This window comes from Rhincodon typus, chromosome 35 (assembly GCF_021869965.1).
Source record: "Rhincodon typus isolate 14 chromosome 35, sRhiTyp1.1, whole genome shotgun sequence".
In the NCBI taxonomy this organism is placed as follows: Eukaryota; Metazoa; Chordata; class Chondrichthyes; order Orectolobiformes; family Rhincodontidae; genus Rhincodon; species Rhincodon typus.
In genome coordinates, this window is record NC_063366.1 from 7,498,708 (window position 1) to 7,512,066 (window position 13,359).

Consider the following 13,359-nt stretch of genomic DNA (forward strand, 5'->3'; position numbering starts at 1 on the left):
CACACACACACACACACACACACACACACACACACACACTTGGGAAGGTTTCTAATATCTGAGACAATTAGAATTCAGTGGCGCCAACATTTCGATCTGACTCCTGTGAAATTTTTGAAACAACCATTTTCAAAAAGTCTTTGAAGTTTCCATCAAACTGGTTTCAAAGTAGCATGGAAATAAATAAAAAAAATCGAACTAATAAACAGAGAAATTACGTGGACAAATGAAGCATCATATTTTAAAATGTAATCTATTGTAAACAATGTTGAAATACAATGCAATCAATGCTTATGAGGCTTCAAATACCTTGTTGCAACAATTTGACTAAAAAAAGCCATTTTCCTTCGAAACGATGTGCCATAGCGGTGTGGCAGATATAATTTATTTGGGAAACAGAGTAACTGCAGTAATCTATACACTTAGTGCTATTAATGTCGCAACATCCTCAGTGTGGACTTGACTCCTGGTCTCGAGGTGATGCCCAACGTAGTCTGGTTTGGAAGGACTGTTATCCTGAACTCTCATTTCACTGTTTTTTGTCGTTAATTTCTGGACTTTTTTTTTTATTTTTCTCCCACCGCCGCCGTCCCCACCACCCCACCACCCCAATCCCTAAGAATTTGTACGTAAGAAACTGTACCTTGGTACTTAAGATGGCACCTTCAATGGCGACTGGCAAATGTTTCACTGCACTCATGTGAGTGTTTGTGGCAATGAAGCTAATTCTAATTCTGAAAAAAAAAATCAATTCAGAAATATGTCAATTCAATTTCAAATTTCACAAACAACTCATGAAATTATGCACTCTCATTGATTCCAGTTCTTTTTTAGTATCCACATTACCTGTTAAAAAATAAATCTCCCAAAGATTCTGCTGCATTGAGCCCATGTTAAATGCCATCACCATTCGTATACCTGTGTAAATCCTTAAATTAAACTCCCTTAAAATCCAGCGGTCTATGATACTTTTTCCACGCATTGTGCTTCGAGACTCAAAAAGTATGATTTCTATAATAAAGCGTATTTAACTTTATTTAACTGGATTCCTCTATTTGAAGTAGTATCACACCGTCTGTCCGTGTGTCTAAAGGAGTTGACTGACTAACTTGTCATTATTTCTGTGGTCATGGTGAATAGTTACCTGAATCAAAACATTAACTTTGCATACTTCTCAATGAACTGTTGTGTATCTCATGTAATTTCTGCTTTTCGTTCAATTTAACTCTATACAGAAAGAGAAGGGAATTATCTATATAAAGCGGTTTTGACCCACGGTTGGGGAGTCCAAATCTAGAGGGCATAGGTTTAAAGTGTGAACAGAAAGATATAAAAGGGAACAAGGGACATCGTTTTCACAAAAGAAAGTGGTGGAAGCTGATACAATTGCAAGACTTAAAAAGACATCTGGATGGGTAAACGAACAGGAAGGATTTCGCGGGATGTGGGCCAAATGCTTGCAAATGGGGCTAGATTAATTTACTATATGAGGTTGGCATGGACAAATTATCCGAAGGGAATCTTTCCATGCTGTATAATTCTATGACTCTGTACATTTACCTTATCTCTCGACATGTTTAAACATGTTATAAATACGAATAAGTTGATTCATTCTTTTTCATCTTTATTTATGTCGCATAATAAACTTAACTTGTATGACAAAATCTAAATCTGCAAAATTGTGTGCTTACATATCAGTGCAAAATCATTTTCATAAATTCAAAGAAATAAAATATTAACTCTAGTAGTGTATGATACCAACAATGACAGTCTGAAACTAGATCATGAAGTATTAATTGTACATAGCAATAAGCAATTGCTGGAGAGTCGAAGAGTGTATGAAAACAGTCGGTTTTGCACGAAGGTGGCCTTGATGTGAGAACAGTCTTTTTTACAATGTTACCTGGACTTTTTATTTATCAGCACAGGGAAATTCTTGGGAAAAGTACTCAAAAGGAGCAGTTCAGTATGTAACATGAAATACAGTATAATATTAATATAGGGAAATTCTCACAGGTGGTTTGACTTCACCATTGAACTGGATTCACCACAAGTGCCATGGAAATTAAATACCAACCAGCCCCAAGCGAAGTGTCCCTTACGTATGAAAGGACACAAGGTTCAGTTGTTTAAATATTTTTACATAGTTTAAACTGATCACTTTATGGATCTGTTAATTGACTTTAATGTATATTAATCAATTGAAGCTAATAAATTTGTATGATATTTGAGTACACGTGTCTTAATCAGTTAAGGCACTTCAACCTAATATTATATTTGCCGCTAACAGCAATGTCTGAGCAAAGTTTTCTGGAAGAAGACGAATGCCCCTGTGGAGGAAACATTCCATATACCAGGATCAACTTCCAAAGAGAGATTCGGGCTGTTAGTGAATCACCTGCCCGAATTAGGGATTCGGTAATATGTTGGTTAAGGATTTGGAGGAAAATCCCAAGGCCTTGAGCTTAGGAGATGAGAGGTCATGTTGTGCCTGTACAGGACATTGTTTTAGTTCACTTTTAGAAATCTGAGGTCAATTATGTCTCCATGCTATACGGAACATATTGTAAAACGTGAAAGGACTCAGAAACATTTACAAGGATGATGCCGGGACTGGAGCGTTTGAGCTATAGGGAGAGGCTTAATACGATGGGGTTATTTTCCCCGGAGTGTCGAAGGCTGAGGTGTGTCCTTATAAAAGCTTATTAAATCACGAAGGCCTTGCTTCGGGTGAATATTCTTTTCTCCAGGAAAGTGGTGTCCAAAATTAGACAGCATGAGTTTAAGTTGAGAGGCGAGAAATTTAAAAGAGACCTAAGAGGGAACCTTTTCACACAGAAGGTGGTGCGCGTATGAAGTGAACTGCGAGAGGCAGTGTTGGAAGGTGGTACAATTGCAATATTTAAAAGGCACCTGGATGGGCATATGAATGAGAAGGATTTAGAAAGCGGCAAAATGAGACTGGATTAATTTAGGGTGCCTGTTTGACATGAACGATTTGAACCAAAGGATCAGTTTCTGTGACTCTACGATGATAAGACTATTACCACCCATAAGAGACTGCTGAAGGAAGTGACATTGACCATGCAGACGAAGTGTGTTAACTAAATAGGATGAACTCTGTCGACTGGCTCCAGCAATTTTTTTCTTGGGATACGTGAGATTTAAAGAGGGCGATAGCTAAACTGATTGCTGCTGTGGTGACAGCAGAAGGCAGCACTGGCAGAGGCAGGTAGGACTGCCCAGCAGAGAACAGGAAGACTTAGGAAAGGCAGACTAGGACAGCCTGTAAGGTGGCCACCATCCAGCATTAAAAGCAGGTGAAACTGAAGAGCTGGAAATTATACCAATTGAAAGTGCACTCTTTATTACCGTCAATTGATTGGGATCTAAATCAATGAGGTGGAGACATTTGTTGTTCGCCCAACTTAGAGATCGAATGGATTGGTAGGAAAGGAAACCCTGATGATAATATAAATCTACATCAACGTTTAATAACAAATAAAGCAAAACTCCATGACCAACAGCCTCCATAACATTTTTGCATTGTACGGGACAACACTTTTACAGAATTGCGAGGTTGATAAAGATGTTCCGTCAGATGGCAGGCGAGTCGTTTATGACTCGATTAACGGCACACTAGTATTCAGAAAGATCCAGTGTTTCTTTGACTCTGGAAGAACTCCGAATTATGTGAGCTAAAACCCTGGTAATGCAGGTAAAAGGAATAAAGGGAACACCCGGAAAAGGCACGAAGCAGAAGTGAAAGATAGCAGGAAATGAAATATTTTCGGTTTTATTGAAAATATGGGTAAGCCCTTCAGATGCGACTAACAAAGGGAAGTAGATCAAACGTCCTTGTTGCAATAATGAGAGAAATTGCAATTAACAACAAGTTATGGCCTTGATTCATACTGGGATTGAGGTTACAATTCTTCATGGAAAAGTGTCCAGGCACGTGAGAACTAGAATGATGATAAAATGGTCTGTGGTAGCAGAAGCACCTGTTGCGAATACGCGTGCAATTGGTAATCCGGAATAAAATACCGTGAGAGGTATATGTGTTAATGTCCAATGTAAATAAAAATATATATATGAGAACCAATGACCTGAGGGTTTGGAATTACGGACCCCAATGAGGAAGTTCTGCTTTGGTACACGAAGAGTGGTTGAGTTAGTTGGGAGAGTTAAGTTTGACATCTCTCCTCCCGCGATCAAGAAATATCAAACAATATTAGACACCTAAAGCCATAAAGAAATCTTAGAGACTTTTTTCTATGACTTATACGTGTTGTAGCTTGCTGCATGTGTATCTGCATACTCCAATTCTTTGCCCTAGTTTACTAAACTGGGATCTGGAGACATTCTCTCTCTCTTCCGACAATACAAAAGAACCCATTGCTTTGATGACATCCCATTGCTTCTAAATAGGGACAAAAATGAAACTCTCAAAAAGGGCGCGTTATGGATACAAACGAATATGTTATGGTGGATCAGATATTAAATCAACAACAAAAAATGTTTTTAATACACAAAATTGACAGCATAGCGAAAGCTCTGCTATCTGTATTGTCTCTTGACATGTGTGGTAGGGGATCTGTTGCTACTCGCTACATTTGCCCATGGGAGGGGATTTGGAGGATGGAATCTCACTCGCAGTTGTACAAACAGAACTCAAAACGTGAGAGCAGCGGGTTGTTGCATGCGACATATATATGCAATGACAGGTGTAGCCTCATGAATGATTTCATAATTTAAACTGGCTACTGTCTCAAGTTACAGAGTGGAGTAGAATCGCTATAGTGTGGAAACAGGCCATTTAGTCCAACAAGTCCACACCGACCCTCAGAGCATCCCACCCATATCCCCAAATCTACACATCCCTGAACACTATGGACAATTTAGCATGGCCAATCCACCTAGCCTGCACATCTTTGGACTGTGGAGGAAACCAGAGCACGCGAAGGAAATCCACGCAGACATGGGGAGAACGTGCAAACTCCACACAGACAGTCACCCGAAAGTGGATTCGAACCCACGTTTCTGGTGCTGGGAGGCAGCAGTGCCACCCACTAAGCCACTGTGCCGCCGTGAGATGTAGTCGGCAGAGATCAGATGGACGATTAAGCACTCCATTAAATAACAGTAACACCACTAGCTGAAATATGACTCTTGATGCAGATTTCACAATGGGCACCGGCCCATAGCTAACAGCTACGATGTCAAAATTTTGCAGAGAGAACAGATTATGGGTCATGTGTAACTGTTGGCTATGTATCAAGGCCCAATGAAGAGCATGCAGTTGCACTGTCATTAGCCATTGTATGATACATGCATCGAGTGTTTAAAATAAATGTTTTACTAATCGTAGCAGGAGAAGTAACTAATTGAAATAAATTACCCTCCATTTGGCGACTTGAACATTTCTGAGATAAACTTCTAAACAAGTAGTCCTTCCATGGAACTATTCTGCTATGGCAAATTGTTTCTGCTGCTTCAGGTGTGCGCTGGCATTCCATCTAAAGTGAAATGGCAGTAACTGGATGGGAATCAGTTGATCAGGTCTATCCAGAGGTTCATAGAGCGAAATCGTCGCAGTTTTGAATTCAATACCGTTCAATTCTGCTTGTAAAACACAGTAACACATATGCTTTGCTAACTCGTCTTTATATACACTGTCAGATTGAAAGATCAATGCACACGCAACCTTGTTACAATTTTATTTAAAACAAAAATGATTCGTGAAAGAACAGAGCGTGGTAGACTGCAGCAGTTTATAGTTTTGTGAACAGTATAAAAAAAATGCATCGTAAAAAAGGACATCAAATGTAAGAAATTCCAAAATAAGTGTAGAAGAGGAATCTTCACTGTAGAATACATTGTAGAACCATCTTGCTGAATAGGTTTTGGCAAGCTTCAGCAAAATTAAACATAAAAATAAATGAGTAATCAATAAAATAATTGACATTTTTTGGGAATAAAATGAACAAATGTGTTTCAAACTTCTTTTCCCAAAAGAAGCCAAATCCTGAGTTGGACTATTTGGAGTTAACACCCCGCTTCTGCTTTGAAAATGTGTAAATTCTACGATGCAGGTTCGTTAGAGTTAAGAACTTTAACGGACTGGAACTAATGACAGTTATTACATAACCTCAACACCTCACTTGGGACCTCTTAGATATGATACTAAAGAGTTAGATTCGATCAGTTTCATCCAATTTTGGATTGGAGCTATTAGTCTGAACACCATCATTATCACACCACTTAAAAAATGGATCTAACAACACTTCCACTGATTTTAAGCGTCTACTACCCTCTCCTGGCTGTGTTCGGTGTCCCTGGTAATTCATTGTGATCCATTTAACCAATTGTTTAAAACAAAAACTACGGTATTATATTGCTGGTTATGTTCTTCATTGTTCTAAAATAATTTCTCTTTTGCAGAATGGTAACTGTAATACCTACCTTTATTAACTATCCAGAGTTGATTTTTAGTTACCTGTTTCTCACTTGCCATAACGAGTGGGTGATGCATCTTTTCGAATCTCAACTTTCTATTTACTGTTACAAGGCAAATTACGTGAAAATGACCATTCGAGGATGAATTATAGCATTCTGGGTCCCAAATAGGTTCTGAATGGGAGATTCAGGGAAACTGACAGTATTTGTATTGACATTGTTTTTGTGGTAGTGGATATCACGATTTTTGTAAAATATAGAGTTGTCTTTAAATATATGCAATCCCTCCTTTGGATGGTAATAACTGCATGTAACATTAATGAAAGATGTACCTATACTAGACAGAAGATATCTTCAAATTTCAGTGTATCTGAGACACACCACAAACTTGCCACTGCAGTTAATACTACACAAAAGCGGACGTCATCATAAAATAACTTGTGAACTGGAAATTGTTAATCTGGGATAAATGGTTAAAACAATACACTGATTAAGCTAATGTAATGCTAAAATAACATTGTCATGTGGATTTAATTCCAATGAAAAGAAGCATTTAACTTCCATAAAGCCTTAATACTATAGTTAGTGAGCATGCCTATAATATGCTTGTGCCCCATCTGAACGTTTGTTATGTGTACATCTTTCAAAGTGTGGCAAAATATTTGCACTTAATCCAATTCTATCATTGTTCAAGTTGAAACAGTGTGACTTTATTCATTGAGGATTTAGTTGTAAATATGTTTCACGTAGTGAGGCTGAAAGGATGCTGAGAGGACTTCTGGAAAATAGGCAGCTGGGGGATTCTAATTTCTAACATAATTTGATCAATTTAGAACAGAATTCAGTTGAACATTTTTCTATAAAAGGATTGTAAATCGTTGAAAGCCCCTATCGTAAAAATCTGTAGATGTTTGGACCTTCAACATAATACAGAAAAGCTTTTAATTTTTTAAAAATTAATTTTGCGTTATATGTTTGTCATATCTTTCTGAAATTTCATTGCGTACAGTGACACCTGAAGCTATGCATCTCAAATCAGTAAAACTCAGTTGTTTATAAAATGATGCTCTGCAGGTGATGCTGTGAAAAAGAAACATGATAATACAAGGGCACTGTTAATTCAGCATTTTCGTCACTTTCTATACGTTTGGCATAAATTCTCGCGAGTCTTTACTGTAAATGACGTCGATTGCTAAGTTTTATTGCAATATCTCAAGTCGTGGAAACCGACTTTCAATTCCCTTTTCTCAGGTTATTTTTTGTATGAGGAAGTTTATTTGCAGGCACAAGAGAAAAAAATGGAATAAATGTGCTATAGCCTTGTCCATCCTAATGTTGTTAATTACATTGACGAACAAAGAAAACAAAGTTAAATGCCTTTCACTTTTTTAAATTGATTAATACCAACGGACTTTTTCTTTTGCTCAGTGTAAAGTCTGCATGATACCATGAACACATGCAGGGTCTTCTAGAATCTGCTAAATGCATTTTTTGTACAATTTACAGGGAGCGTTGGTGTTTTTTGTAAAGCCCTTTGTTAGATGGTCAGAGGAATGAGAAGGTTCAGAAGGCCATCAGATACTGAAGGGCATTGAAATATAAGTTTTGCAAGAGAGCAAAGTAAGGGGATATCAATCTAATTGTTAAACCTTGATCAAGCATGTAGATTTAAAGGAGAGTATTAAGGTGGAATGTACGGTTGACAGGCTAGGAGGTGCGTTATATAATTCTAAAGCGCGAGACTAAGGTTACCAAAGCAATGTCAACAACAATTTTGCATTAGTTTTATTGGACCAGAGCGTGGTCCCTGAGTGTAAGTCACTGCAAGATTAGTGGGATGGATTCACTCAGTACACAGTGAAGCTTCAGAGTACGAATGTTTCATGAAAGAAAGAAAGAAAATGATTGTCAAATAATTCTGGAAATGCCTAGATTTCAAACAATTTAGAAGAAAACATGGAGAGCCTACTATCCGGATGCATAACGGCCTGGTATGGCATTTGCTGTGCCCAGGACCATAAGAAACTACAGAAAGTTGTGTGCATAGCCCAGATCATCACAAAAGCGAACCTTACATCCATGGTCTCCATTTACACTTCTCGTTGCTGCAGAAGATCTGCCAGCTCATCAAAGACCCTTCCGACCTGGATAATGCTCTCTTGCAACACATTTCATCAGGTGAATGATACAGACACTTAAATACACATACCAAAAGATTCAAGAATGGTTTCTTCCCTTCCAGTATTAGACTGAAGACTGGACTCGCTACCTTCAAATAATATTGATCTTATTAATGTTCATCTTGCTTTGAGCATCTCCTGTGCAGTGTGATCTGTGTGCCTCACTCTGGCTAAGCAACCAACACTCTGAATGTCCTTGCTTCATATGATATTTCTGCACTGCTCGCAAACAAAGCTTTCTATTGCACATAGATATGCATAACCACCATAGACCAAATCAAATTGGAAAGGTTAAAGAAGGACCAATAAAGAACAATTACTGAGATCTCCTAAATGGGCACAAGTTACACAGCAGTAAAATTTGAAGAGTAATTTCTTAACGTGTGTGCAGAAGAAAAAGAAAACATGTTAAATCTGGGGGTGACTATATATGATAGAATGAAATTAATGGAAGATTCATGCAGGGTAATCAGGGAAAAGGTGTGTGAAACGCTTGTTTAACTTAACATAGTTAGAGAGATGGTATGACAGGCTTTCACATCTTTGAAGATGGATAATCCCCAGTAATGAAATGAAATGATCAGGTGCCGTTGGTAATATGAGAACAGATGTTGAATCTTTCCATGTTGAAATTTTCAGACCGAGGATGCAAGAAACAGACTTCTGGAAACGTTTTATGCAATATGAGAAGGGGGTACGTTTTTGTTAGAGCAGTATTAACATGAACATGTAGCAGGAGCATTTAGTCATCGATCTTAATGCTCAGCCAACGCAAGTAGATTCTGAGTGACTGCTGGAAACAGGCGACAAGCCACTTCAACCACAGCCACAGCAGATGTTTCAATTTAGTTCATCACCTGGGATCAACGCGTAAATAAGCAATAACCTGTTCCACATGGCCAGTAAGTACATGCTTGCATTGTATCGAATTGATCCTGATGACCACGAAAATTTGCTGTATCACCAGTGCCACGCCCTGCCCAATCAAAATCTACTTTCCTCGTCTGAGAGTTAAACATATGGTTTAGTTTTTCTTGTCGTGTTTCTAGTTGGAAGATTTCCCAAACAGTCAGCACCCTATTTCCGCTTAAAACAGTGTATTTTTTTCCAAATCTGTTCCTTACATCCTCGTTCTGAAGACTGAAAGACAAATATTTTCAACATCCAATCTGCTTTTACAAATGTTTGTTTACTATGTGAAATGTTTCTGTACTACCAAACAATTATTTAATGGCGTCACGTCTTTAAGGGAAGTGAGCAAAACATTTAAGAGGCTGTGGTATCTTCTCTCTATGCAATTCTTTATGGTGAAAGGGTTCTAGATGGCCGGAGAGGAGATGACATTGTAAAATAATTTGAAAGTGATGCAATTATAATCCAATTAATTACTGGACAATCTTAGTGATGGCAAGTATTGTAAAGGGTGTGCTATGCCGAACCAAACTTCGTTTAGCAAGTGAGGATCCCATCAAATGCAGTTATCTCAGGTCTCTCAAATAAAGGCATTGTCTAATATTGCTACAATGCTTGAGGAGATAACAAGAAGCCTCACGGAGATAGATTCATTTGTTGTAGACCGGACGGATTTTAGCAAGGATCTTGCTAAATCCTACAACGCAGATTTTTGACAGAAGTACAAATCTGTTGAAACATTACGTGACGGAGATGATGGAGACAAAGGATAATTGCCAGACAATATTATGTTACTGGAAACTTCTTTATAGTGGAATACTACTAACATCAATAAAATCTCCCATGTTTTATTTCATGCATTGATAATAACTTGGAATTTTATTTAAGGAAATTTAAAGATTTGTTAGTTGTGCAGAAAGTAATCATGTTACGAACAGCGAAGAACAAAGTTAAATGATGCAAGGAGATGTTAATAGACTCATGAAATTTGTTGGATATTGACAAATACTAACAATAAAATTTGATGTATTTCAATATGGGGGAGCCTAAGAATGCAAGAACATGCATGATACAAGTTGGCTACTGAAAAGCATAAATGGGTTATGGACATGACGTGCATGCCCACAAGTACAGAAAGGTAGCTGGAGAAGTCTAAAAGATAAACTCTTGTTTGATTTCATTAGCCAATGTATAGAATAGAAGCGTTGGTAGATTACCATGGATCAATGGAAAACTTTTAATATACACCCCACCTGGAGTATTATATGCAGATCTGTTATTCAAACAATAGGAAATACCTAAGATCACTAGAGAAGACAATCAGGAAATTTATTTTGTTGCTAGGACTGGTGGAATTTCAATACTGAAACATCAAATCAGCTATGGCCATTCTTTTTGAGACAGAATAGGAGGAAACAAGATTTAATTGAAATATTCACAGCTATAAAAGGCATTTGTACGTGACGTTCGTATTGCATCTTACAGAGGGATAATTAACCACGGGACATAAATTTAGTATAAGAGGCAGAAGTACTAGGGATGAATTATGGTAGCTGGCTTAGAATGATGATATTTTGAACTCACCGAACTAGAAGTATGATAGAAGAGAGAAAAAAAAACATGAAAATTAAACAAAACATTGAAAATGCATATTGTGAAATCAAAAAGGTAGCCAACTTAGAACTCGAAAGTGGGATTAGGTTAATTAGTTTCTTGATCTCTTGGATAAAAATATAAGCTATATGATCGTCTTCCATGCATTGCATTTCTCCACATGTTTGGATAATTTATTTGCAGAGTGAAAATTCAGAAGACAAGTCAATTCAGAATGACTGACATTTTATAATGTCTCCTGAGATAATATTTTAAAAAAACAGAACTTTTTTTTCTTGGAAAACTATAAGCTGCTTACACTGAAAAAGATGATTGTCAAATGGGTTGGATTGCTATTGATACGTTTCCAACGACTCATATTAGCTGAGTTAAGTACATCTGAAATGAGCATGCTTCTGACTTAAGATTAGATTATTTGGTCTGAATGAGCAATTATTGTGAGGAACTTTCTTTACATACTAAAGAATACGTTGCATTCTGAATGGAATACCAATGATTTGTTATACACGCAGCGGGTGCAGATGGATTCTCTCAACACAGTGAGCTCTTCCACCATTATCTTGAACTTACAAGGAAATTTTTATCTTTTTTAATTCATTCAATAGCTATTTCATTTGGGCTTCTTTTGCTACCTCATTTTTGATGTTTCAAATCTCTTGAAATCCTAAATTTCTATTACTTGCAAAACGTTTTTGGGAAATTTGCATGCAATATATAGAACATCAAAACTTTTCTAACAATTTTCGCACATATTTTCCCATTCCTCTAAGTTTGCCAAATGCATGCATTGGTCCTATTATTAATGGATTGCATTTAAAGCGGTACATACTTTGACATTCGGCTATACGATTTGTGGAACGTGTCAAACTCGATGATATTACTGTAATTGTAAATCAATCTGCTGTTGAGTCATACAATGGCCATAATGATCTCTGTTGAGAAAGACAAGCATACCATCTGCCACTGAACGAGAAAAGCTTGACTCACTATTTTCTTACGTTTTTCTATCTTCTTTTACAGCTAATATACTGACAATTGTGATATTGTCCAATGGAAAATGCAGCCTTTCCAAATGTATCACTTATTACATGGTGGCCATGGCAGTAGCAGACTTAATGGTCTTAATATTTGACGTACTTCTATACAAAATCAAGGAAATATATTTCCCAAAGTCATTTCTGGACTACTCTCAAACGTGTAGCCTTAAGATAACTTTCAGTTTCATTTCCACTGATTGTTCTGTCTGGTTAACAGTCGCTTTTAGCGTTGATCGCTTCATTTCCATATGTTGCCAGAAGCTGAGAACCAAATATTGCACAGCACACACTTCAGTTGTGGTTATAGCAGTGATATGTGGGCTTTCAGCTTTACAAAACTTTCCAACTTATGTTATGAATGAACCTGGACAGATTATTGACAGCACACCATGGTTCTGTGTCTTAAAAGCTACATTTTATACTTTGCCCTCTTGGATAGCATATTTGTGGTTGGAAACTATTTTGACTCCTTTTGCTGCATTTTTCTTAATTTTGCTCTTCAATAGTTTGACCATTAGACACATTTTGGTGACCAGTAAAGCTAGGAGGGATTTTAGATCAAGTTCAAATGATCCAGAGGTGGAAAACCGCAGAAAGTCCATTATATTACTTATCGCTATTTCTGGAAACTTTATTTTTCTTTGGATGCTAATCTCTGTCTGTCAGATATTTGTCCAAACCACTCAGAATGAATTTTACAATACAGATTACAGCGACAGCTTCACCGTGGCGGAGCAAGTTGGATATATGCTTCAACTTTTAAGTTCCTGCACCAATACAGTTATTTACGGAGTTGCACAGACAAAGTTTAGGAGTGAATTGAAGGAAATGATCAAATATCCCTTTGCCCTGCCAATCAAGTTAATCAAAGCACGTTATTCGAGACGTTGGAACGGGTTACTTTCATGAGCCAACTGCTTGTCAAGAATTTGAAACAATAATATACACAATGATAATCAGAATGATAACGTGCTCCAATAAAATAAATGATTAATCTATCCAAATTCAATCTTTGAGGAGCGTGTTCATTGAACATTTTCATCTACTTCCAATTTTTTTATTTAAGACACAAAAGTAAAACTGATGTGTTTCTCTGCTTTGTGTGGTTATCTGATAGCTCTATCAGTGAGCAGGACAATATGTGCTGGTACAGGGTT

At 37.3% G+C, this 13,359-nt stretch overlaps 1 protein-coding gene across 1 annotated transcript; it reads left to right on the forward strand.

The window, feature by feature from the left end:
* The first annotated feature begins 6,271 nt into the window (after window positions 1-6,271).
* On the forward strand, window positions 6,272-13,111 carry LOC125486926 (probable G-protein coupled receptor 139). Its single transcript, XM_048616485.1, has 2 exons — window positions 6,272-6,341; window positions 12,186-13,111. Exons 1-2 carry the CDS (start codon window positions 6,272-6,274, stop codon window positions 13,109-13,111), a joined length of 996 nt encoding a protein of 331 aa, XP_048472442.1.
* The last annotated feature ends 248 nt before the right edge of the window (window positions 13,112-13,359 follow it).

Excerpts from the sequence above, each read along its gene's own strand:
- LOC125486926 (XM_048616485.1), top strand. The coding sequence starts at position 6,272 with ATGGATCTAACAACACTTCCACTGATTTTAAGCGTCTACTACCCTCTC. Across the intron at positions 6,342-12,185 it reads GGCTGTGTTCGGTGTCCCTG|CTAATATACTGACAATTGTG; the intron begins GTAATTCATTGT and ends CTTCTTTTACAG.